Below are 25,946 nucleotides of genomic sequence, written 5' to 3' on the forward strand. Positions count from 1 at the left end.
TTTCAAGTCCTGTCACAAAACGGCCGGCTCCCTTTTATGTTGTTTTCCCAAGCCAAGGACAGAACGGCCTCCCTGCAGGACCGGGCTGGCTAATCAGTAATCACTAACTTGCTGAGCCCAGCATTCCCCTTCAGATGGTCTGCCGTTTCACCTCTTCTTCTCCATGTTCTTTCTTGTGCTTCTCGTTCAACCTTCCCTCATCCTCCTTCCTTTGTTTAATTTTTACTCTTCTCGCTCTCTTTCTTCTCATTCTAAAGCTTCCCTGATGCTCTTCTATTATTCTTAAACCCCGACCCCCCACCCTGCGCGCCCCTCCCTCATTCTCTCTTGTTACTTTGCTCATCTTCGCGCCCTTCTTTCTTGCTGGCCATAGAACAAATGCTACATCCCCCCCCCCCCACCCCCCACCCTCCCAAGCTTGCTAATGAATCCAGATACCAAGGGGGTGTGGTCATAACTGAGCCACTGACACATGGTGTTATATTGAAACATTAGTACCACTATATGACTTTATTTAGTACTTGCCAAATAAAATTGATTCGGTGAAAGAAATGGAACAAAAGGGGAATCATCCTCAACACCCCGACTGGGTTTGTCCTTTCTGGGCCAACTGTAGCAGCTTCTCTCTAAACTTGTGCTAATCATGCTTCACCTCTTGTTCGAAGGCAACCCTCTCTTTGTTCGTTTCTGTGTGGGTTAATTCACTGGTGTGTCCGATAGGGATGGGACGATATATAGTATGATGATATCCCTCGAGAGCACAAGATTTCTGATCCCTGCACGGTCTGAGATTTTTTTTTTTCTTTGCTTGTGAGGCCATGTGTGCAATGGAAAACACAGGAGAATGAGATGTGCTCTGAATGACAGTAAAACACACCACCAAACATGCTGAGAAAGCCAGCCAAAATAACAATGAATCTTACCATACCAAAAAAAATTGTTTGGACACAAATGCCCTGGGCTGGTTTTATTTTGAATTTCTTCACAGAAGCCTCAAGTCAAGTCACAATAACGGTGATTTTCCTCACTAGCAGAGTGAGTTGGGAGTCACAACTCACTATGTAAACAACGCGAAGTTGTTTTGAAATTGAGTTCAATCGCCAATTAAGGGCCCTAAAAAATTGCTTCAATATGATGAGATTTTATTGTTCGGAGCCTTTTGCCAGCATTAAGTACAGATTCAAGCATAAATTAGCCGCACCAGTGCCCCTGAGAACAGTCGGATTACTTTTCAGAGGGAGGTTAATGAACTAAAATGATTGCGGTTGCGGTTGCTACTGATCACTTTTGAACTCAAGGCTGAGTCAAATGTGTCTTCTGTGGGTATGATGTCACAAAACATATATATTTTTATGGGGCGATAGTCTAAAATCTCATTTTAAATTTAAGGTAAAAAACTAAAATAGTATCAAATTTGGCCATTCATTATGAAGTGAAAATAGGTTTGGTCTTCTCTGTTCAGTTGTTTTTCATCAGACATTTTTTTTTTTAATATTCGAATACCGAAATATAAAATAGAAGTAGCCACCTACCTTCAGGTAAGGGAAACAGGAATTTGCCATTAAATTGGATGGAATTGGAATTTGTCTACAACATCAGCGACATTTTCAGTTATTGATACCTCAATTAACAAATTAATTCAGTAAACATGTCAGTGCCCTTTTCTGCATCACAGCCTGTACTAGATCCCCCACTGATACTTAAAAACAAGATCGGTATTGTTTTGAAACATACAAGATAAATGCACCACGAGTCCGTACTAAAGGAAAAAAATGACAAGAGACCAGAGAGGTGGTAAAGAAAGCTCCAAGGAAACAGTTTAACCTTTGTCCTTTGATTTCACTTTCACTTTACGGCAAATAAAAAACGGCCGAACGACGTTATCTTTGAACGAAGCTCTTTTCATGCAACATGACATATATTTTACCTTTAACTGTGTCTTTTAATTGAGTGTGCAAATGGGTAGATAAATTGAGTGATAAGATATTGATAGTGGTACAGTACTGTAAAGGCAAGACATTTATGAGATGATTTGGGTAAAATGTGAAAGTGTGCGTAACACCAGCCATTTCTCCTGTTCAGATAAAAGGTGGCCACATTGGCCCGTATCCAGTCAAGGCTTAATTAATTCAGTCCATTCTTATATGGGAGATTTCCTAGTGTATTACTTTAAAACATTTTCAGAACTCGAGGTGAGTTTTGTGCACTCTGTGACTGAAATGAAAACCAAATCAGATGTTTACATGTTTAGAGCTTTGTAGTTCCAGTCATCTGTAGGTGCTTTCTTCTCAATATGCAGAATCATTGGCATGTGTATGAAAAATCCAAGTTTCATTTTCACTCATTTCATACAGAATAAGTCATGAAGGAAACTTCCCCCACCTACAGGGTTGCTGAAGCCCCCCTTATGTGTTTTTGACCTTCTTTAATGTCCACAAGAGAACCAAAATTGCCAACTGTCAGTCATGTAAGTGCTGTAAATTTGAGGATGTAGTATTGTTTCTCACCCTTTACTTATGCTGGAACTTTAAAATAATTTGTCGATGTTTTGTACTTTTACATTCCAATAATGTTTGCTGTGTACTTAAAACAACTAAAGTAAACTAATCATAGCTGGTGTCAGCGTCTGTGGTTCTGTTTTAAAGTGATGCAAACTGAAAAGAACCACTGGTTAATTAAAAAACAAAACAAAACAAAGAGGTAAATATTGTATATTATAGTTCGCATTCAGACTTATTTTGCTTAACTAGATAAACACGGTTGTTAGATTTAAAAAATGCATTCCTGAAGTTTTATCTAAGCATACAACTTACTTCTTGTATGGCGTATTTGTGGAATAAGTGTGACTGATAGCAGAGCAGCTGTTTTGGCGGCTGCACACACATACTTTGTCTCTACACTGAGACTTGCTGGTGGCCATGCTGCACTGTGCCTGACCAGCTGCCTGCACTGTTCTACTGGAACTTTTTTTTAATTTATTTATTTATTAGCTGCCCCTAGAGAGCGCTGTTGAGAATAACACGCTGCAGCTGCCGAGGGCACAGAGGGAATAGAGCATGTAGGTTTGCTGCCCAAGGCTATCTAAGAAACTCAGGCTGACATCCAACGTTTTACCTATGCTAAAAAGACATGGGATATTGGCATCCTTGTTTAGTTCACTATTATGGGTCATTACAAATAATAAAACCGTTTTAATTGTGACCCTGCAAAAAAAAAGCAAGGTGTAGAGGAAAAAAATAGTATGTATTGTACACAATATTGACAGATTCATAAAATGTGTACTCTACAAATAATTTGTTATAGTTCATGTTGTGGTAAGTGTTCTCTTATGTTAAATTTACAGATTAAATTTATTGGAAAAGTATGGAGTCTGATTTCATAAAATTTCAGGTCAGGAAAAGTATGGAAAGTGAAAACTATGCAGTAATATGGAAAAAAATGACAATGGCATTATTCAAGATAAATGGCTACACAATTTTATTTTTTGGAATGGGGAAACATGAAGAACTGAGGACAGAAATTAGGTCATTTAGAACAATGATGTTATTTTAGTACTGAATTTATATGATGATTACAGACTGAAGGCGCACAAAAAAATGAGCTCTGTGAGATTTCAAACAGCTTGGAGATGTGAGGGATGAAATCAATTAGGCTAAAACAAGATAGACAATTAAATTGCAGAGGCACTTCCTGGCACAAAAACTGACAAAAACCAACCGAACACTGTTGATGTTTTGAATGATGCCCTGCAAAAACTTTATCCAGCCATCCTGTCAGTGAATACCAGAACAGAGTACGGTGTTGCCAGCTTGCATCAACCTGTATATGTCAAAAAAGTGGTATAATGTAAATGAGCTTAATACCCTTTCGATTATACATGTATGTAAATTCACTTTTCAGAAGCAGAGATCCTCCACAAGGCTAAAAAGTTATTAGAATGTATTTTTTAAACCAAGAAATCTGGAAAGAATCAAAACCTTTAAAAACTCAAATGTACAGGAAATCTTTTTCTCTATTTAAGTAGATCATGGCACACTGGTTTTGTAAGGAAAATAGACTACCCACATATTTGTCAATAGTGTAACCTAAAGTTGTGCTTCTTCTGCCTTCTCATTTCCCGAACCATTTCTGTGTAAATTCCCTTCACAGACACATAAATGCACAGTTTTGTTTACTTGCTGACAAAAAACATGTTACTACCTAGTGCTATGTTAGCTGTTGATATTAGCTGACTAAGTTGGGATGATAGTCTGAGCTATCTCTTTTTTTAATTAATTAAAATTTGGAAATACTTGAATGTTTGGTCATTTGTTTTGAATGCCTTGGATACTGACAGTGGTTTGTCTTTGGGTTGAACCATAAACACCAGCGCATACAGTAAAACTCCTCTACAACGAAACCAACACTTTCAAAAATATCCATATCCAAAAAAATCCATGCATTGAAGCCTTTCCCTCTTTCCTATTAACTCAAGGGAAAATGCCCCTGTTGCATAATATGATTTTTTTTTCTGCATTTGCGTTGCACTGAAATTCAATATAGCGAAAACAACCCTGCAGCAAAAGCTAATAAAGATGAAAGATGGGTGAAACAAAATTAAAGACATTATGCACGGAATTGATGTAAGTATGAAAATGAATATATATTGTATATAGATTTGCTAATGTATTTCTTTTTTTCATGTTTTCAATCTTGGATGGTTTGTTTTTAACTCAAGTCAGAGTGTGGATTGCACATGTTTTTTTATGTTTACGTTTGAGACATAGATTTACTATAATGATAAGTCCCCTGTTGTGAAGTGTCTTGCTGCAAATATGATTTTGTTTAGAAGAGTTCTACTGTATAGCTGTTCTATGGGAACTGTATAAATTGCATATGTATGTACAGTGGGTATGTACATACCAAATTTTCATTTGTTGATGGATGGATGGATGGATGGATGGACAGAAAGGACCAATGGATTTTTTTTTTGTTCCTTTAAATTTTTGGTTGTTTTAAGCCACACTTCCATCTTATCTGTATATATCTTCGCTTAAAGTGATTCTTTTAAAAACACAATACATTACTTGTAAGTCTTCAAAAAGAAGTGCCTTCTGCTAAATGTTGTTTTTTAATAGTGTGAGATACTGTAAATCTGTTATTGTTAATCAAGTTTAATCAACTTCACATCCTGTCATTTTTGTAATATATCTGTAAAAATACAATACTTCTGATGCAGTTAATTTGCAATGAATTTTGGTGCTCACGGTGCAGCAGGAAAGCAGTTGCAAGGTCACAGTCTACTGGCTACCGCACCTCAGTTTACCTTTTGTTTCACATTCTACTGATTCCCCCCGATGAAACTTCCTGTCTGCTGCCATTCGGATGCATGTGTCCTTTGTAGCATTATATACATTTGCCACACCCTTCGATTTTTAGTCACAGAAACAGTCAGAGTCAAAGTGTGACCCTCTATCTGTAGGGTGTGTATTACATGAGTGACCTAGCACTCGGTAGTTGGTGAGTTAATGTATTGTGTCTGGATCAGGGTTCACCAAAGCTCGACTTAATCCAACGTATTGGCTTCTGTTAATCAGTGATTCTGCCGCTCTCCTTTCATTTGCAGTAAATTGTGCATGAAAGGTGGGGACACAAATTTCAAAGATTCTTTCCATCATTCCAAACATGGCAATTATCAACAAGTCACATGGGAATCAGTCGCCCTGTTGTCATGCGGACTTATTTTGCCTGACAACAGTTAAATTTTAGTCAGATCCCTTTGGGAGTGGAGGAAGATTCTTCTTCACACGGACCTCAAACACAGAGCCCTTTTTCAAGTGCATAAATGAAATAAAGGAGGAAAATTCCTCAATTCCAAGACTAAAAAGGAGACTGGAATGTGGTAAAGAACTGAAAGGTGACATGAGTAGCATTTTGCTGGAATTATAGTGATAATTCAAGAATACATTTCATTTGTCCCATTGAGTTTTGTCTTAATAAATTGAAAAATTGACCACCGTTTGACTGTTTGAGATGTCCAAGAGTTTGTAAGACAACCCAAGCAGGCCAATTCATTGTCTTTGGACTTCAATGATCTGGATCAGAATGGGCATCTTAAAATTATGGAGCAAGCCAGGATTTTTCGTGAGTGCTGCTGGGGGGCCACATACGACTGGGCACTAGCCAAATGTGTGACAAAGTGCCATTTTAAATAAGTCCAAATATGTGTCCTTTTTATTGAACAGATGCGTATTTTTACTCATTCGCTACTAGCCCAGTTAAAATGGATTTTAGGCCTCTCTAGATGTTAATGGCAGTGGCTGTTAACTGACTAACTGCCACTGTTTTGGGTGAAATGTGTCTTTTTGGAACCAAATAGGATTAACATTTCAGTTCACTTGACAGGATTTTATCAAAAATAATCATGCATCATACTTGCTCCCTTGATGTCTATTGCCAAGAGAATACTTTATTGTGCTTGTTTGTGATTTGTTTTTACCTATTGGTTTTCTGTAAAGAACAATTGGCTTTAGTAAGAATTGTTTTTTTGATGAATTACATTTTAATTGGCATCATTCTATTCTATTTTTGGTTGTTTTCATCAAAATTATACAAAATTATTGCCAGTTTTTTTTTCTAACTTCTTTTAACTAAGCACAGAATTGAGATGACATTCTTAGGTTTATCAAATGCTGTAAAATAGCAGATGGTGTGAAGATTTTTTTTCTTTTGAGTTCAGATAATTGTCCACATTGTTTCATATTTTTGTGTTAGTGTTTTTTCATTTGATTGACTATTGGTTGTGTCTGTTTTCCTGTAGCTATCTTTTAAGATGAATGCAGGAAATTGACGATGTGTCTGTGTTTGATAGCTGATTGTATTCATTGACTTTTATGCGCCGTTGTCCTTTCTTAAGTGGTTGTTGCTTTCATGCTTTGCTCTTGCTCTCGGAAGTTCCCCTTTTTGGTTACTTCTGTTCAAACTTCCTTTCACAATCATGAATGAGTGATGTTTTAAAGTTGCGCTGCAGTGTCTGCTTTATTCATCACAGTGATGATCTTGGTTTTGCGCTCAAGCCAACAAACATGACATATGTTGACAAATGTGTGTTTTGAGTTTTCATGTCCTGTGGCTAAATCATTGAGAATACGGCCTTTGTACAAAATTAGTACCGCATCCAACTTTTAATGTGTCTCCCATAAGCATCAAAGGAATCTTTATAAGAGTATAACCTGTAGTATATTGTAGTTCAATAGTGTGTTTGTCAGCGCAGGCATAAGCCTCATCCACTGTCATCCACATTTATGATTTTTACGTTCATTTACATGATGGATTAAACACTTGAGAATGTTCCCAAAACTGCTGAAGTCCCAGGTGTTTCTGACACTCTTGCTCTTATTTGCCTACACAGATGTTTAAGCTTCCATCTTCTGTATACATATACTGTGGCTCAGCAAAATCCCCTAAGCCTCATTCTCAACTGTACAACAACACTATCATCCAGACTCGTGCATGCGTGTGTGTATGTGTGTGTGTGTAGTTGTTACTGGCATGTACATTTGACTCCACACTTTTTGGGGTGTTCTGGGTTTAATATACTGTATATCGACAATTCTTAGCTATGAAGTGAGCTCTGCTAGCGGTGGTTATAAACAACCTACAGCTGGCCTCACTAAGACAGCTGACAACTGAATTGATAATCATCTAAATAAAATTCTGGATGATATGCTAACATTTGCTCGGGTGCTCTCCACATCTACAACTTTGGTTGCAAAGTTCAGCTGCCGCATGGAGTAAATACAACTGTCGTAGTATGTTTTTAAATATATTATGTTTTTTTGTTTTACTACATCTCTATTCATATATATATATATATATATATATATATATATATATATATATATATATATATATATATATATATATATATATACATATATATATATATATATATATATATATATATATATATATATATATATATATATATATATACCGTAAATTCCGGAATATAAGCCGCTACTTTTTTCCCAAACTTTCAACCCTGCGGCTTACTCAGTGATGCGGCCAATTTATGTAATTTTTCTAACGGCCGCTAGGGGCACTCAAGTAGAAAAGGTAAGACCGGTGGAATATATGCGTCGAGGAAGACTGCAACTTCCTGTCTTGTGCATAAATTAAATTAGCGTGAACATACCCTCATCATGGAAAATGCAAAAAGAAAGGCACATGACGCAGGACAAACTCCATTCCAGCTGTGATTCCTGGGGGCACAACGAAGTATTTGCAGCCGCTTGACATTAGTGTGAATCGTGCATTTAAAGTGGCGCTCCGTGTTGAATGGGAGAATTGGATGACTATCGGCGAGAAATCTTTCACTAAAACTGGCCGCATGCGAAAGGCAACTTTTTCACAAGTCTGCCAGTGGATCCTGACAGCGTGGGGCAGTGTCAAAAAAATCACCATCACCAACGGGTTCCGAAAAGCCGGTCTGCTGCGTGACGGAGAGGAGGGCACAGTGACAGCGAGAGAGAGGCTGAGGGAGTGTGTGACGACGTCTTTACGACACTGTTTCATTCCGACACTGAGGAAGAGGTCTTCGATGGCTTCAGTTCAGAGGAGGAAGATGAAGACGGCTTACCGTGATTTTTACCAGTATGTTCTTTTACCAGACCTGTTTTACCAGACCTGTTATACTGTGTTGCTAGCGTGTTGCTACCATGTTGCTAGCGTGTTGCTACCATGTTGCTAGCGTGTTGCTACCATGTTGCTACCGTTTTACTGCCCTGTCACAGGCACCGTTTGGGAAGAAAGTTATATTATTATTGTTAAGTTATATTATTAAAACTTTGAAAACTCTCTCTGTGTACCGTCTTTCTTTGTAAATATGTTTACATGTTTTAATGTGGGCACATGCGGCTTGTATGCAGGTGCGGCTTGTGTATGTACAGATCGGTTTTCCTCTAAAATGTAGTGGGTTGCGGCTTATAATCAGGTGTGCTTTATAGTCCGGAAATTACGGTGTGTATATATATATATATATATATATATATATATATATATATATGTGATATATACACAGGTGTATAGCGCAGTTCATCTCTGTATGCCATGCAATTGGCTACGTACCAGTTCAGTGTGTGCCCCGCCTACTCCCCAATGACAGCTGAGAGGCACCAGCAAGCCCACGCCTTGTAAGACAAGAGGTTAAGAAAATGGATAGATGAATAGATGGATATGTAGTATTCTTGCATTTTCAAAAGCATCCTTTTTGAAGAGAAACGGAAAATGGCAAGTGTGCTCAGGCATTAGTATTGCATTGTGAAAGTCATTCTCAACATTTTAGATTTCTCACTTAAATTACACCCACATGTATGAACTGACCGAATGTATAGATTAGAAAAAAAAAACAACAAAAAACGTTAAATTCACCAAAATGTGGCTCAGAAGGTAATCTACCGAGACAACAGTCTTGGACTAATTATCAGTTTAATGTTATGCTTCCTGTAACATTTCCTCTTTGACAATTATATGCTATGATGCATTTGAGTCAAATAGGGAAAATGCAGACTCAGCATTCGTTTCCAACGGTCAATTTGCGACTCAGCTCGAGTCAGTCCTGATAAATTCCGTTCTCTATATATATATATATATATATATATATATATATATATATATATATATATATATATATATATATATATATATATATATATATATATATATATATATATATATATATATATGTACACAGCTTATAAAAGAATAGAGAGCTGTTGTAGTAAATGTGTTTTCACTCCCTTTAGGTGTAAGGATGGCCAGGTGCCCCAATACTTTACCAGTATCAAGTGTCACTTTTTGAGAGAGAAGTAGTGAAAGCGACAGATGGACAGAGAAGGAGGCGACAAAGACAGGGAAACAGGGCTGTTGATGGATAGACAGGCATAGAAAAAGGGGAAGAAGGGCAACGATAAGGACAAAGACATCAGTCACGTTTATGGGGGGGCTGCCGTCCTCCCTATTGAGAGCGAACCTTGATCCAAGCCACACAGACTCCACTGTGTCATGGTGTGTGTGGGCTTGTGTCTGTGTGGGCCCGCAAGTGGTGACCGGACAAATCATGACTAAGCAGAAATGTAGACAAATGTAAGAGAATGGAGCAGCACTCCATGGTATTTTATCATCCTCGTTGTTCTTTTTAAAATCGATCCTTTCACGAACCTGACCTCTTTTGTGCTGCCGTGCCTTATTATAAACTTATTTCATTATCATCCAGAGGTAATGATGAGTCAGCTAATTCAGTGATCCCCAAGCATTGATACCGGCGCACTGCCTATTTGTGTCCGGGGCACAATGAGACTGCCCCCCCCCCCTTCCCCAATAAGTCAAGTTAGGTCAAGTCAAAGTTTATTTAAAATGCATATTTAAAAACAACCCCAAAGGGCTGACCACAGTGCTGTACCATGACTAAAATACAAAAAAAGTTATCAAGCGCAAATATAAAAATAAAACAGTACAATAAATAAATAACTCAACCCCCCCTTACTACCCCCACACCCTATTGAGTGGTAATGTTAGTAGGGCTGGGTGATATTATGATTGAGATTTGTGACCAGCTGCAACTTGTGGTCATATTTACTCAATCAGATGTGGCAGAAATGTGCGTGACTGCATTCAGTCAACGTTCAGCCTTCGATTTTAACTTTGGTTTGTAAGTTAAACTAAACAGAAGAAATGAAGCAGTAAGCAGATGTAGTAAAAAATGAACCAAACCAAATGGACAGTTTAACAGACAGCTGATGGTCAGCCATGAAGATTTGGTGTCATTTTACAAAGATTAAGCTCTTTTGACTTGAATTCCTTCCCGTTTCTTGTGTGGTGGTAAATGAAGCCATTCTGATTGTTATGTCGTGAAAAACAAGGCAATTCTAGAACTACTTGTAACAATACTTTTATATTTGTGTCTTTTTCTCATCATTTATGTCATCATAATACTGTTTACTGATATTTTTGCTGACAATAATCATTATAGGGAGTTTTCATTGCATTTTGTCTTAACTTTTAGTAAGCCCCATGATCACTCAGTTGTAAATAATCAGTTAGAAATGATTGAAAACAATGTCTCCATCCAAAGATGCTTTCATGGCTCTCCAAGAACCAAGACCAAAAGGCACCCTGATGAGATATCAAGTGCAGAAGTCCTCACTCGTAGTGAAGTGTTGATATATTGGCGAGTCCATCACAAGTCTGCTCTTTAAAACACGCACATCTCTCACCCTCGCTGTCTTCAGGGACCTGAATAGCGGCAATAGCTACAATAACTTGGCATTAAGGCCTGTAGCCTGGAAACAAACTTAGCTTTGTTGTGCTGGTAATTAATCTCCCTCACTGATCAACTTGTGAATGGGGAGCCTCATTCTAAATATCCGTATTGTCTGAGTGCCTCCGATTCTCACTTTTAAGTGATCAGATGAGCTTGAAAATGTGGGACGAGGAGGTCAACGGAGGCCAGCGCAAAATGAATAAACAAATCGCACCACAATGATTGTCACTTGACGATATTCTCAAAACAGGCTCATTGAAATATGCGCTGCTTTACATGCTTTCGAATGTGTGTGTCAAACACTTGCAGTTCCTGTTTGGGAGGTCCGGTGGTTCTGGCAAACAGTGTCTGGTCTTATCTCTTGTGTTTTATGTTCCTAGCAAGTCGAGGGTACAAGCAGCCCTTTGTGGCCCAGAGGTGGCTGGGCTCGATCCAGACAGACCCATGCAGCTGTTCGCCATTGTCGGACTCAGATGTGTGCGAGGGGTACTTGTGTGTATGTGCGCCTAGACGCGTGGGGGGGTTGTACGAGAAAATGTTTCCGCATGTGAATAAATATGTTTGTGTGTAATGTGAACGAAGTTTTAAAAAACTGAGGTCAAAAACAAACAATGTCACACTATTAACCTATTTGGTTTCACTGCTCATCATGTAGTATCTAGACCAAACAAAACACACTTTAACAACACAACCGGTTGTCTGTTTTGTCATACTAAATAAATAAATAAGACGTCTGTTTAGGGTAAGACCCGCTTTAGAGTGCTCGTGTCTCAACCAGAAGGTTGTGGGTTCAATCCCTGACCCTGGTGACCATATCCTTAAGCAAAATACTGAACACACCACTTTATATCATCAGTAGTTGAATGAGATGGGATAACACTGCATAAATGAAGTAGCATTTCCCTAGCAGTATTGTTGTTCAGTCCAGCCGTGGTTCACAATTGGAAGTCAAAACCAAACATGTGTTGTGGTAAACTTGGATATTGCTCAACTCAACCATCTCGTGTTTGATTTTCAAGCTACCAGTAGAGGGCGTCTTAAATGGTAAGCTTTTGTTATTCCGGGGTACTTTCATTTACAAGATGGCTCCTTTTACTTTTCTTGGCGAGTCTCTTGTTCTGAATAACTGTAAATGGTCGGATTGCAGGTCGCTGACTTTAACTCATGATGGAGGTGAATGCATGTGGTAAACGTGATGCCGTCTGAACTTCAGCCCGGTATTTTAGGCCAATTCATTGCTCTATTCTTCCTGAGCTCCCTCTCCTTCACCTGAACCCTGGTGACGCCAGTGATCCCCTCAGTGGAGGTTTACTGCTTGGTAACACAAAGTGTATTGTGCGTGTGACCCATTAAGAACTCCTAAAAGGAGCCCTCGGCGAAGTCTGCACAAAGCCACGTGCTGTGTTAGCAGTGGAGTGAGGGGAGGTCAAGAATGTGGCCCTAAGACTCAGCTTCTGGTTTTTCAGAATGTTACAGACATCTACTGACTGAGGAATATGAAGTTAATTTAAAGGCATTTGGATGAGAAAGTTCCCATTAAAAGAGAAGTTACTTTTGCGTTTACATTTATATTTTTGATCTAAAAGGGACATTTTGGGGATCGGGAGACTTTTTTTTTTTTCTCTGTAGAGTTGGTGTATGTTATCCCCACATATGTGAATTTATTTTATTTTTTTCTAGTTATTCTGACTTCCTCCAACCTGCAGCTTGCCGAACTATACCTAAAGATTTTCATCCAGGAATATGGTTCTTTTATGAGCAGTCTGTGCAATTCATTCGGCAAAATGCTGATGGACTATCATTATACGTTTGGAGAGGATGGGGCAGATAAAAATAATTTGGAAAGAGGGTGTATTATTCTGGCGTACTTTTCAATTTCTATGCAAATATAATGCAATACATTTACGGTATTTTGAAAAAAAATTCTTTTTGGTTTGTGGGCGGCTTGGTGCCGCAGTGAATAGCACGTCCGCCTCGCAGTTCAAAGGTCTCGGTTCGAATCCACCTGGCTTGGGCCTTCCTGTGTGGAGTTCGCATGTTCTCCCCGAGCCCGCATGGGTTTTCTCCGGGCACTCCGGCTTCCTCCCACACTCCAAAAACATGCATGGCAGGTCAATTGAACACACTTAAATTGTCCTTCGGTGTGATTGGGTGCGTGAATGGTTGTTTGTTTGGGTGGCAACCAGTTCAGGGTGTCCCCCACCTACAGCCCGAAGCACCAGCACCAGCTGAGATAGGCACCAGCTAGCCTGCGACCCCTGTGGGGATAAGCGGCTCTAGAAAATGGATTAATGGATGGATGGATTTCTTTTTGTATTTTAGACCGTTATCCAGCAATAAATAGTCTTGGGCTGTGTCTGAGTGTCCACCCTTATCCCCTAGCGCCTCATTCACTAAACAGTGGTGCACTATATTCAGCACTATATTGCAGTTGCCTCATTCTGTTTGGCGAGAGCCAGCTCACTATTTGCCTGTTGTCATGTGACTACCATGCATCTCTTTATTGTAAATATTTTCAATTCACTAAAATGGATGAATTAGTAACGTAGTTGCTAAATTGCATTGATATCGTCCTGCTCCCAATACATTGTGGTCGATGTAAACCTGTTGAGTGACCATTGACTCTCATTACTTTTTGAAGGGCATTAGTGGTTAGTTTTGAGTGCAAACTATTTATCCTGCCTGGACATTTAGACACCCCATTCAGAATGGCGTGACCACTGACCATTAAAATATTAAGGAAATATAGTGCACATTCGGAAACACACGGTTTGCTGAAGACTAACTTGAAAATTATATGTAGACTCTGACCTGGATGAAGACTGCCCACAATGTTGTTTTCAGTAGTTATGTGTTCACGAGATAATAGTGTCCATTCATTCATTTTCTGAACCGATAAACCTCACTAATTTCACACGCCTGCTGGAGCCTGTGCCAGCTGTGTTTTTTAATTAATTTATTTTTTTATTTAATGCTATACAAAAGTGGATGATGTATCAGCGAAGTTTGGCGTTAGTTCTAAATTTCAAACTTTAATTACAGATCTTTAGCACCTCACTCCGTAAGATCTGCCTAAAGATCAGACGAGGCAGCTACAATTACTTTAACGAGCTAAAAATTTGAATTTGCAGAGATCTTCATTTGTTGACGTACTGTAGCTTGTACATACTCATGTACATACATATGTAGTCAATATTTTTAGTTATGTTGATTTGGGCAAAGACATCAGTCCGCAACATTTCATTTGCAAGGAACAAATGTGTCTCTAGCAACCATGAAAAGGATGTAGCGTGAATGTCATCTCTGCCCCAAATCATTCCTTTTTCTCCTGCGTGTTCCTGCACAAAAAGACATTTGTTCTACCTGTTTAAAATTCTTTGGCACTCAGAACGACCTTTCTTTTCCTTAAAATGCATCTTCTGAGTCCACCTTTGACCTCCATGCCCGTGTCACTTTCTTCACCAGGGGTGCGCTACGCCGGGGGTAATGCTAGATGGGCCGCGAAGGTTAGTAGGCTGAGCTGTCAGCACAGGTTTCACCGGCTAGTTGGGGATTTGGATGCGTCGCGCAGAGACCGCATGACACTGTGTGGGCTCAGACACATCTGATGGATACATTTTGTCACAATGGACTCTAAAGTCTTTGCTCATGTGCGTTTGGTCCCGCGGCTCCCTGCACACATGCAAAATACTTCATTCTCTCTGTGTACAGCTCACCTGGGCATTCATGTTAGTTATTAACATTCGATATTTCTTTGTTCTTTTTTTTCATGGCAGGGCTTGTGACTGCCTCAAGAATGTTGTCACAAGGTTTATTTTTTAATGTAGCTTTGAAATCAACTTGTTGATGTTTAAAGCCTGCGGGGTAGGTCATGTGTTCTCAAATGGCTTGATACATCAAGGTACTTTGAATCCTTCCGCTTTATTGATGTCTGTCTTGACTATATTCTTTCCCAGAGGTACCAATCTGGATTAACAGCACAATAATGCATATTTTGTTCACATTACTTGAAAGCTCATTGTCTCGTTCGCGTCTTTCTCTTCTGTCCGCAAAACTTTGGAACTGCTGTCAACAGCCGATGTTTGTGCTTTTTCAATCATTTGTCATTCTTTGTATTCCCTGTCACCTGAAGCAACATGGCTGTGAAAGCAAAGGCCAAATAGATTTTTGACAGGCCTCAGGTAAAAAAAAGAACCCTAAATGCATGATGTGTTTTGTGCGAACACTTTTTTTTTTTTGTAAGATAGCCGAAGTTTAAATGCTGGCCAAATCCTCCTTGAACAAATTTTCAGTGACCAAAGAGTTTTTACTTGTAGGGCAGCCTGTTGACTCAGGTTCTCAAATCAAAGTAGGGAACAAAATGAAGGGATTAAGAAATTAAGGTAGCAACAGGATTTTGCCTACACCCGCCTTTTCTTTGTTGTCACCCACCTGGATGAAACGTCATGCTTAGTAACATTACACATGGCTTTTCAAAACTCCGGTAAAACAAAATGCAGCTGCTTTTTCTTTTCATTCAAAACTGAAGTGATGAGTCTAGCATTGTTGGCAATAGGAGATTCCCATTCCTCTGAAGCATTATGTCGCTCTCTGTGTGGCCTTTTCCTGCAGCTGCAGTCTTTCCAGGACATGACATGAACATTAAAGCTGCTGGTACATTGTTAGAACACTTATTCTTGGACTCATAGGGAACAGAAAAGCAAAGGCGACCCGGTGCTGCAATAAATGCAGCACCACTCCAGTCAGGGTCCGAACTCATCTCAGATGTTCCGATGCAAAGTGGAAAGGTATTTTGTGATCTGACGAGCCCACATTTAAAATGTTCTTTTTTTTCTCCTTAAATCATGAATGTTGCATGGATCATCTGGAAAAAAAATGAGCAAAAGCAAAGAAAGTAAAGACAGTAATCACAAGTATGATGAAGAAGCATAGATTTTAACCTGGATGTAAAAGCATTGATTGGTGCTGATTTCAGCTTATTTGTTTCATGTGCGGCATAGCAGCAAAATGTCGCTTCATTCTGTTTTGTTCTCTGAGATACACTAATTTATCTGAGTATTTAGACCTCAGATCGATCCAGGTTTTAATACTTAATTAGTGTTTCTTTAATGTATTGTTGTGTAACACGTAAACCATTCTGTGATTTAGCAGAGGTTTAACTTAGCAGAGGTCTGACTTAGCAGAGGTTTCATTTCATTTTTTTTAGAGCCACTGTGTTGCCTTTAGAGCAGACTGTATTTTGTTGTGTCTTAGATAAAGATCAAGTTACATAGATATTTATGCATATAATATAGATGCAGGTAATTATGAAGAGTTTACATAATTTTTCTTGCAAATGTATATATATTGGCATTGGAATGGCCTATAACGTGGGTGCCAAGTTCAGTCCTCAAGAGTCCCTATCCAGACTGTTTTTGATGTTACCTTCCAACATTACACCTGAGTCAAAAGATCAGCTCATCAGCAAACTTTGCAGGAGCCAGATAACGATCCTGGTCATCTGATCAGGTGTATTGGAGGTGTGATACATGGATAACAAGCTGGATAGGGGCTGTACAACAGTGATTCTCAAAGTGGGGTCCGCGGACCGGCCGGGTCCGTGGCCTGACTCCCGGGGATCCGTGAAATCATGTATTCATGGCTCTTCAAAAAAGTATTCACTTCAACCAGTTTACCCTATTTTTTAAAAAAATTACATTTTTGAAATTTGTCAAATAGACCCACGTAATCATCAAAGAGCTTGACCCGCGCACCCGCAGGACCTCCGCTATCTACTGAGCTATGAATGCGTTTGTAAGGCTGGCCAGTGCATCTAGTGTGGAAAAGACAAAAGAAAAGCTGTCCAAACAAAGAAAATACAAAGAGGACTAGATTGGGACAAATTGGGATTTATTGAAAACATCAGAAGATGACCAAAATGTGTGTTTGACTGTTTGTTGTTTTTGACTACATAATTGGCAGAAACAAATCAACCCAATTTGTTATGAGGAGGCGAGGAATTTGCAATTTATATTTTGTAAATTTCAAAATGGCTGAAAAGTAACAAATATGCTTGTTGTCAAATTGAATCTGTTGGTGAATAAAGAGGGAACTTATGTTTATCTTAAATGATTTCTATTTGTTTTGTTTGTTTCCATAAACATTGGCAATGGGGGTTTGCTTTACATTCCTAAAAGGGGTCGGTGACTCCACAACGTTTGAGAACCCCTGCTCTCTAGGGCCAAACTTGAGCACCGCACGCCCGAAGAAAGTCTGTTAAAAATGTTTGGTGTGGTAAAAGAAAAATTGGAGTGGTTAAGAAAAACACACACAGATCCCTTTTGCCTCTTTTTTTCTATGATTGTCAGAACTAAAAAATAAATAAATACATTTAAAAAACAATTGCCAGACCAAAATTTACCAAGTCAAATTTTGGCAAGGATATATTATGTGTTTGTGGAAAGAATCAACATATCTAATTAAAGTGAGATTAAGCATGGTGGATGATACTTCTCTGACTTGCGTGTAGAAAAACTAGTGTAATTCTTCCAAATGTTTGTGCCTCGAGTGAAAATAAAAACTAGAGTAACCAATCGACAGAGCATGTATCCCATTGTCACATGAAACCAGCATTATGAAATTTCATTTCACGTGACAAAGTGTTGTTTATCTCTTCAGTGATTTTCCAAGGGCAGTTTTTAGGTGCCATTTCTCATCAATGTAAATGAAGCGCACAGGTCAGAATGTGTCACAGCTCATATTGTCTGTTTATTCCAGGCAGTTGAAATGTCATCTCTTTATATCGTTTATCCTCAACTCGATCACTTCATTGTTGTGCTGCTTTGTTTTGTGTCCTTTAGGAATCTGATCCCATCCATAAGGAAACACTCAGGAATTGCCTTGGGGGATCTCAGGTAAGATGAATTACATTTTTCTAAACTGCGCTCACGTGAGCATCTCATGCACAGATTTGCTGTTGTATTATTTATGCTGGTCTGTGTGCTATATTCAGTCCAAATTGTGTCATCCCCTTGATGCTTACTGCAGATCATAAAAGGAATGATCAGCGATAATTTTTGAACAATGTCTGGGAAGTTTTTATCACGTAGCATCTGCTAGGTTTTTTTGTGAATTTTGAGGTTGAGATAATAGTTGTGCTGCATATAGTGAGCGCTGAACTAAGCTGGGGAGGTTTGCATCAGCTCCTGCCAGAGAGCTTGTCTGTGGCAAGCTGCAGATGTATACATCCCAAATATTGGCAAGGAGAAGCATCAAAACTTTATTCCAGTCATTGTTAGTATCACTGTTGTCTCAGTGTCAGCCTTGAAACCCCCAATGGTAGATTCCTGTAAATAGAGGTTTCTCATTTGTTATGAATAAATTAACCGTTTAAAAAAAAACATAAGAGTGTGTTTCACATTGAGATAACTGCAATGGATGATAAAGCGCTCTGCCTCTCAGGATGACTCAGTGCTTTTGATGTTCATCAGAAACAGAATAGCACTTGCATAAAATGTTTGCTTATGGGGATGAACTCACAGTTAGCACATGGTATTGATGGTACAGCAGCAATAATATTTCATAGAGAAAGTGTAAATCAATCGATTACTCGTTGTGGTTCTGCACATTTAACAAATTTTGAGTTTGTTTTGACGCTTTAAATGAAAATTTAGCTCATACTTAGATTGTTGTCGTTTTTACAAATGACCAAAGCTTTATCTTCTTAGGGATGGGTGTAGATCTCGTATGACGAGAGCTCGCCGAATTATAATTCCACAAGATTTCTCATCCCTTCTTCTGTATATATTTAGCTTGTTGGTCCAGAGGTGCAATGAAGTACATGAGTTAATGATTTTCATGACAGTAAAACACATCGCCAATGCGGTCAGAATGCCAACTTCGAATTAAACATTACCATACCACAAATGATGTGTGCATACGAATGCCTTGATATGCTTTTACTTTGAAATTGTGCCCAGCAGCGTGTAGAACCATTACGACTGCCTGTACTCCTCTTTCTACTGCTGCTGTTGTGTCATTATGGTCATCTAGCACTTATTGAGTCAAAGTGGTGCAAACATCTCTTACTTGTTTTCTTGTAAGGTCTTGAAAAAAGCAAAGGGTTTTGAGGCTTGGCTTGGAACAGAAAAAGCTATTATATGTAAATTGTGCCTTGACTGAAAAAAAAAAAACAGCTTACGAACTGACTTCCGGAATAAATTAATTTCGTAAATAGAGGTACCAGTGTACTGTACTCATAATCTGCAGTTGATACTTGATGCATTCCTTGACCGTTCACGCAGTAGCATAATGTATCTCAAACATCCACAATGCATCGCTGACTGCTGCGTGACAACATTGCAGGTGTACTTGAAAACACTTTATCATTTATTTGACCAAATTCACAACAGGTGAACGTCAACTTGCCGGGGAAACACATTTTTTCCAGGGAATCTACAGTGGCATAACACCGGCAACTTTGCTGCTGCAGTTCTGACATCAAAATTTATGGAGAGAGATTTGTACTGCACTATGAATTGCACTATTGTTTCCAGAAAAGAAATAAGTTCTCTGCTAGGTCGTCTAAATTGAAGTTATTTCAAGTTGATTATAAAAAATATAAATGTTAAATTAAGAGGTAAAATATTATTTCACCAAACAAAAAACAAAAAAACAAACAAAACAAAATATATATATATATATATATATATATATATATATATATATATATATATATATATATATATATATATATATATATATATATATACCAAATACTGAATAGCTGCAGCCCTACAGGAGAAATGCAGGTTTCTCGAATTACTTTCAAAACACCTGTGTGATGAAATTTTGGTTTTCCAGTTGATGAAAACGATGGTAAAATAAGACAAAGTAACAGTGCACACACCGCAGCGAATACGAGCGGCATGTATTTTGCTTAACTCTTCAGTAAAAGGAAAGCTTGGAGGTGCAGCTGTTACTGCAACAGCAGTTGATAATTTAGCTGTAACAAAAGTGACTCCTGTATATGTTTACATTTGCATGCTAGATTATTCATTTTCTTGTGTGCTTAGGTAAATTTAAAAAAAAGAAAGAAAAGATATTTTAATAAAATATAGTCTTGTTCTTATGGATTTAATCTTGTGAGTTATGGCATCTCATGCGGTTTGTGTCACTAGATGTAAGATGAGGTCTTGACAAATGTCACAAAATATTAGATCAATGAGCATCTTTTATTCTCTAAGTGTGTGCGTGTGTTTTCCTTGCTTTGTTCACGGGATGTTGTTGTGCATTTTCTATGTTTTCTGTGATTATTTCACCTGTGAAGGCCTTATAGCAGCTTAGATCTGTTGTGATTAAGGGCTATATACAGGTAAATAAAATTGACTTATTTTTTGCGCTAGCTTTTTGTGATGTCAAACACTTCAATAACTTGAAATCAAGCGTTTCAAAAATAATGCATGACGTGTTTTGCGGTCATTTAAAGAGGCTCCCCTCGACAATGCTCTCAAAGTTAACCTGCAAAACTAAGATAGAAATGTTAGGAGCCAAGAGCAGTTTTCAATGACAATGTTATGATTATGATCATAAGGAGGTATTGAGAGTAAATATAACTCTGACTTCCTCATGATCATAATCTCAACGTAATAGCTAATGGTGGCATCTTCTAATTTTTCACAGGATTCTAAAAATATTTTTTACTTGGGTGTGAACAAATCTAACACAGCACATTTATGAATTTAATGTGTTCAACATTAGCTGCTTAGTGCATCATTTAGTTGAGGCCCCTGTTTTTCCTTCATGATCGTATTCTACTACCAAACAAAGGAAACATCTGCTTTACTGTCGTTCTAACTGCTCCTGGGCCACACAAATACACTTGCATGCATGCACGCACATACACACACACACACACACACATACTGTATGTTGCTTGTCTTCCTCCCATCCTCATCCTGTCTCATCTACCAAGCGATTCTTGGCATTTTGCAACACGGTCATAAAAGTTATTCCGTCATCCTTCCACCTTTCTCACAAATACTGTACTGTATTGTATTCTATCATCAGGAAACTACAAGTAGGGAATTTAGTGAGCATCTTGCATTCGTCAACATGATGAGCAATTTCTGTCAATGCTACTAATAGAGGACAATCACCGGTTAATCTGACTAAAATTGTTGTGGGTTTGCATCGTTCTGCAATTTACATAAATTAGCCAGCATCACATTTGACTGAACTTAATCTCTTATTACAGACGATCAGCAGTTGGTTTGCAGGATTGATCTTACATTTCTATCTAACCAGTTAGTGAACAGGGCTAGTTTTGTTCTATAACAAGCTTTTGTGAAATAATGTTTGCAGTATTTCTATGTGATGATTGAAAACAAGACTGCTCAAAAACAATTTGAAAATGACCTCTCTGCAGTTAATTCAGATCCAAATCAGAGTCCAAATCATTATTTTTAACATTTTTAAAATGAAATTATCATAATATTGTTGAACACAGATTTCTAAAAATGCAGCATGTATTATCAAACATAATACACAATAATGAATCTTAAGTGTGTGTGACTAATATTTTTGAATTTTGAATTTACTAAATACTTGGGCTTGTTTTGTCATACGATTCCAGTTGCCAATCGAAGTCGTCATCTAACGGGACAATATTGTGTGAAGTACAAAACACAGAGCCAGTCTATTTCCATTTAAGATCACATCCTTCTATAATTTACTTCCATTAATGAGGTTGAAAGGCATTAAATGGGATTATTTGTTTCGGAGGATCAATTTTCTCTCAGAGGAGTGATGACCTAAAGATACAAGATTTTGACTGTGAGTACTTTGAATTTCTCCCCACTGGACAAAATAATTGCGGCCATGATAATGAAGCAGTTGTTATGGCCCAAATGGCCTCCAGCAGGGCAGTAGAAAGCAGATTAGATTCTCGATGATGATCATCAACAAGCAGCATAGTTCAACTTGGGTCAACGGTTTTTATTTGTAACTCATGATTAGCAATGTGCTTTTTTGAGTGGGCAATGAATTCAACAAGGGAGATAAATTATGTGATGTGTTGCTGATATTTGCATAAATGATGTCAACAAGAAACAGAGAGGATTTTACAAAAATAACATTTGGCCTCTCCCCCAAACACATTGAGCGATGTATTGACTTACCCACAATGCAAACTCTACCAGCCTGAATTGTGCTTTGAGGCTCCATGATACAACATGTTGCATTATATCACCTTTTTGTGTCCACCAAAAATAGTATCAGTCAAGGAACGCAGTTTGCTACAGCAACGTGGGCATTGACCATGAGGGAAGTGTGGATCATTTGAAAGGCAAGACTCACTCCCATTCAATGAATGGACAAGCAAAGAGTCCATCCCCTTTTTAACTTGAGGCGTCACCATTTTATTTGATGGCACATATGAAACAATAAATATGATTATGCATTGTTGTAAAATGCAATATCTGTGTATATAGTCAGTGCTACATTTTGTCTGCGTCCCTGCGTCCCCGACCCATAACTTTTGCCCGGGGACGCATGCTTCCAAATCTATTCTTTTTAAGTCAACAAAACTTGATGACTTACAAACATTATTAACAACTTTGTCCGCCCTTTTGTTTTGATTTTGCGGAAAAAAATAAAGTCAATCCAGAAAAAAAGAACACATCTTTGTTGGCAAAAAGACTGGTATTAGTGAGCCGAATTGTGAGGTAATGATCAAGTAGATGAAAATTTGATCGTCGCGACCTGCTTCCGGGAAAGACTTCAAAATAAAATTGTCCCAAAGCTGTTCGTTTCATACGTTACTTGATTTGTTACGTTTTATTTTGAAGCGTCGTTTGACTTCCCTTATAACCAGTCGTGTCACCAGACAGACATCACCATGGCACATGCTAAGTACTGAACTGCTGCGCTTGGGTAAAAACGTCACCAATGAAAACTAATTCACTCCCGAACCCACATGCCGTATACTAATTGGTATAATAATTTATTGCTGCTGTATTTGCTTCACATGAACAATGCACACATGGCAAAGGTTTCATGATCAAAAGTAATGTTAATATTGTATTGTTAATACTGACGTTGTACTCGTTTTAGACTTAAAAACTTGAAGTTGTTGTTTTAAAGTTACATTAATGTATGACATGATTTTATCGGAATACATTTTCCTCCATGCGCCCATAATCTTAAACGAGCTTGACAACCCTGCTCTGGATAGTGCAGTGGTTCTCAAGTGGTCTACCTTCAGGAGGAAAAACATTTTTTCCTATTATTAAGTTGTAGGCTAAATGTTTAAACCATTCACTTTTATTTCACTCAAAATTACCCAGCGGACTGGTCTGTCCTGACAAAAATCCTGGGATCCCCCCCCCCCCCCCCCCCTTTCTAAAAATGCCTTCTAAAAAGTATCTTTAGGCCCAAAGCAAAGTAAACTCTGCATTTTTTTCTTTTTTAGTATCAGTGACAAACTAAACAAACACGCACTCAAGTAATAAGCAGACTTTTCGACCAAAATGGACCGTTATATATCAGTGGTTGTGATGTGAAGCAAATGATGATGGACGCTACATGTAAGCTCATTCTATTTAAATAAATTTTACTGTGACATTTGTTAATATCTGATGTTGATTTTTGCTCGCGTCTTGTAAATGCTGTTTGAACCTTGGACTTACTTTGTCGGTTTTACTGCGCAATTTTTGTCATTCCAAACATATCTGTCAGGACCCATAGTTTTTTAGTATTGCGGGTCCCGGGGACTCAACAGTTTTCAGAGGTAAAATGAGCACTGACATACTACTGTAAATCTATTTCTATGACTTGATGATGCGTGGCTGTATCTCGCTGGCTTATTACATGGAAATGGGCGTGTCACGTGTGTGCTGGGCCTCTGCCATTCCATGCGTGTGCGTCTCTCTCTCCCTTCCCCTGCTTTAAGATGATTGTCATTGGCTGGCTTTAGCTGTCAATCACTGGCAAATCAGCTGCTGTCAATCACTGGCAAACTGTACCTCTTGTACAGTATACTGTATGCTTGGTTGGCTCGGGTTGTGAATGCAGCACAGACGACGTAGAAAGTTTACGACTGAAAACGTCTAGATTCCTATACAAATAGCTTAATGATAATACGATTAAGATATATCGCACAAGTCTCGGTTCTAGAATATGTGTTATCACTCCTTGGGGTCAGGCACGACATCAGTTGGAAACAGGAAAAAAGTTCTTTTCTTGTGGGGGTATAATAATAACCCTTGTTACCAGAAAGGGCAAACACAAAGAGTGTCTTTCCCAGCTGTGTTGGTGGGAAGGATCGATGACTTCCTCTATGTTTTTCCCTTCGGGGACAGAGCAACAGAGCCTCGCTGGTATTAATAGGAGTCTTCAGCTAAATCAGTTTAGGACTGCTTGTTGCAACTTAATCTAGAGCCAATGTTATACTATTTAAGGGCATTTCCAGATTTGCATTTTCTCAGTATCCTTGTTTTGTTCATTTCGCTGTTTGAGCATTAATGCCATTTGTAAGGTACAAAGGGTGTCTTATTACTGGACTTTTGAGAATTAAACTTTTTATAAATCCCCGTTGTGGGATACAGAGTAGGGTTGTGGAAATGTTCTCCTTAAAAGCCTAACTATCGGGTTTGCCTCCAGACCAGAAAATCCATTCACCTCATAATGTTGGTCTCACTGGGAGTCATATACTGTATGAAGGCACTCGACTTAAAGATTGGCTCATTGTTTCTGACGGGAAACATCAAGCCGTGCTACAATATAATGGTCTGAAGAACAGAAGTTGTAGTTGGAGAAAGTTTTGAACTGACAGCAGTGAAAGACAAACAATGGCTTGGCTATATTGAGAAATTATTCTTACTAGTTGAATACATATTATTTTTATTCTTTAACGTCCCCATGAGTTATTTTTGCAGCATCGGCCGGTTTAATGGCATTTATGCCCCAAATAGGTCCGATGATGAGTGAGCATGGGAAAAATAGCCGGCGTGCGCCAAACTGCTGGGAAAATGCTTCTCACTAGTTGCTTGACAATACGGGATACCATTACACTATTTTGCTCCCACTGAGGAGGAGGAAACATGCAAACATGGACGAGAAAAGTGCTGAGATTAGACCAGGCCAAGCAGAACAAGCCTATTGCAGTTTATGCTCGCTTGGCTTCACTTCACTCAAAGATGAGAAGATGAGAAGTGGATAGTCTTTGTATGAGGCAGTAGCCGTGTGGTGTAGCGCACTGAGATAGGCCCACCCACTTTTTTCTTGGTTTTAATTGTGCAATCATCTGGTCTTGCGTTTTCAAAATCCCCTGACATCTGCAAGAGCTGTGGTGGCACACATTCCGACATACCAGCCTGATGGTTGCTGGCCCATTAGCAAGGCCCAAGTGGAGGAGCCCACCCAGAGCTGCCCACCCTGCCATGCCTACCTTCGGCCTTCCTGTCCAGCCCTGGCTCTGGATCAGAGGCAGGCCGCATGTCAGGGGACGAGGCTAATGATGGCCACTGCCATGCCATCCCTTTCAAGCCTTCGACCCACGAGTACAATTTGACTAATGCTATTTCCTGGTGATAAGATGCAAACAGACTAATTTGACCCCCCACCCCACCCCCTTTTTTTCCAGAGGTTTGGGTGGTAAGGGAATAGT

General features: G+C 38.8%; 1 protein-coding gene across 1 annotated transcript in view; it reads left to right on the forward strand.

Annotated features, from left to right (window-relative positions):
* ccnd2a (cyclin D2, a) overlaps window positions 1-25,946 on the forward strand; it is an 85,000-nt gene that overhangs the window by 1,518 nt on the left and 57,536 nt on the right. The window contains exon 2 of the mRNA XM_088416999.1: window positions 18,142-18,195. Within this exon, the coding sequence (XP_088273125.1) occupies window positions 18,142-18,195 (54 nt within the window). The remainder of the gene's footprint in view (window positions 1-18,141; window positions 18,196-25,946) is intronic.

This window comes from Hippichthys cyanospilos, chromosome 6 (genome assembly GCF_059441005.1).
Source record: "Hippichthys cyanospilos isolate Australia breed blue-spotted pipefish chromosome 6, RoL_Hcya_1.0, whole genome shotgun sequence".
Lineage (NCBI taxonomy): Eukaryota > Metazoa > Chordata > Actinopteri > Syngnathiformes > Syngnathidae > Hippichthys > Hippichthys cyanospilos.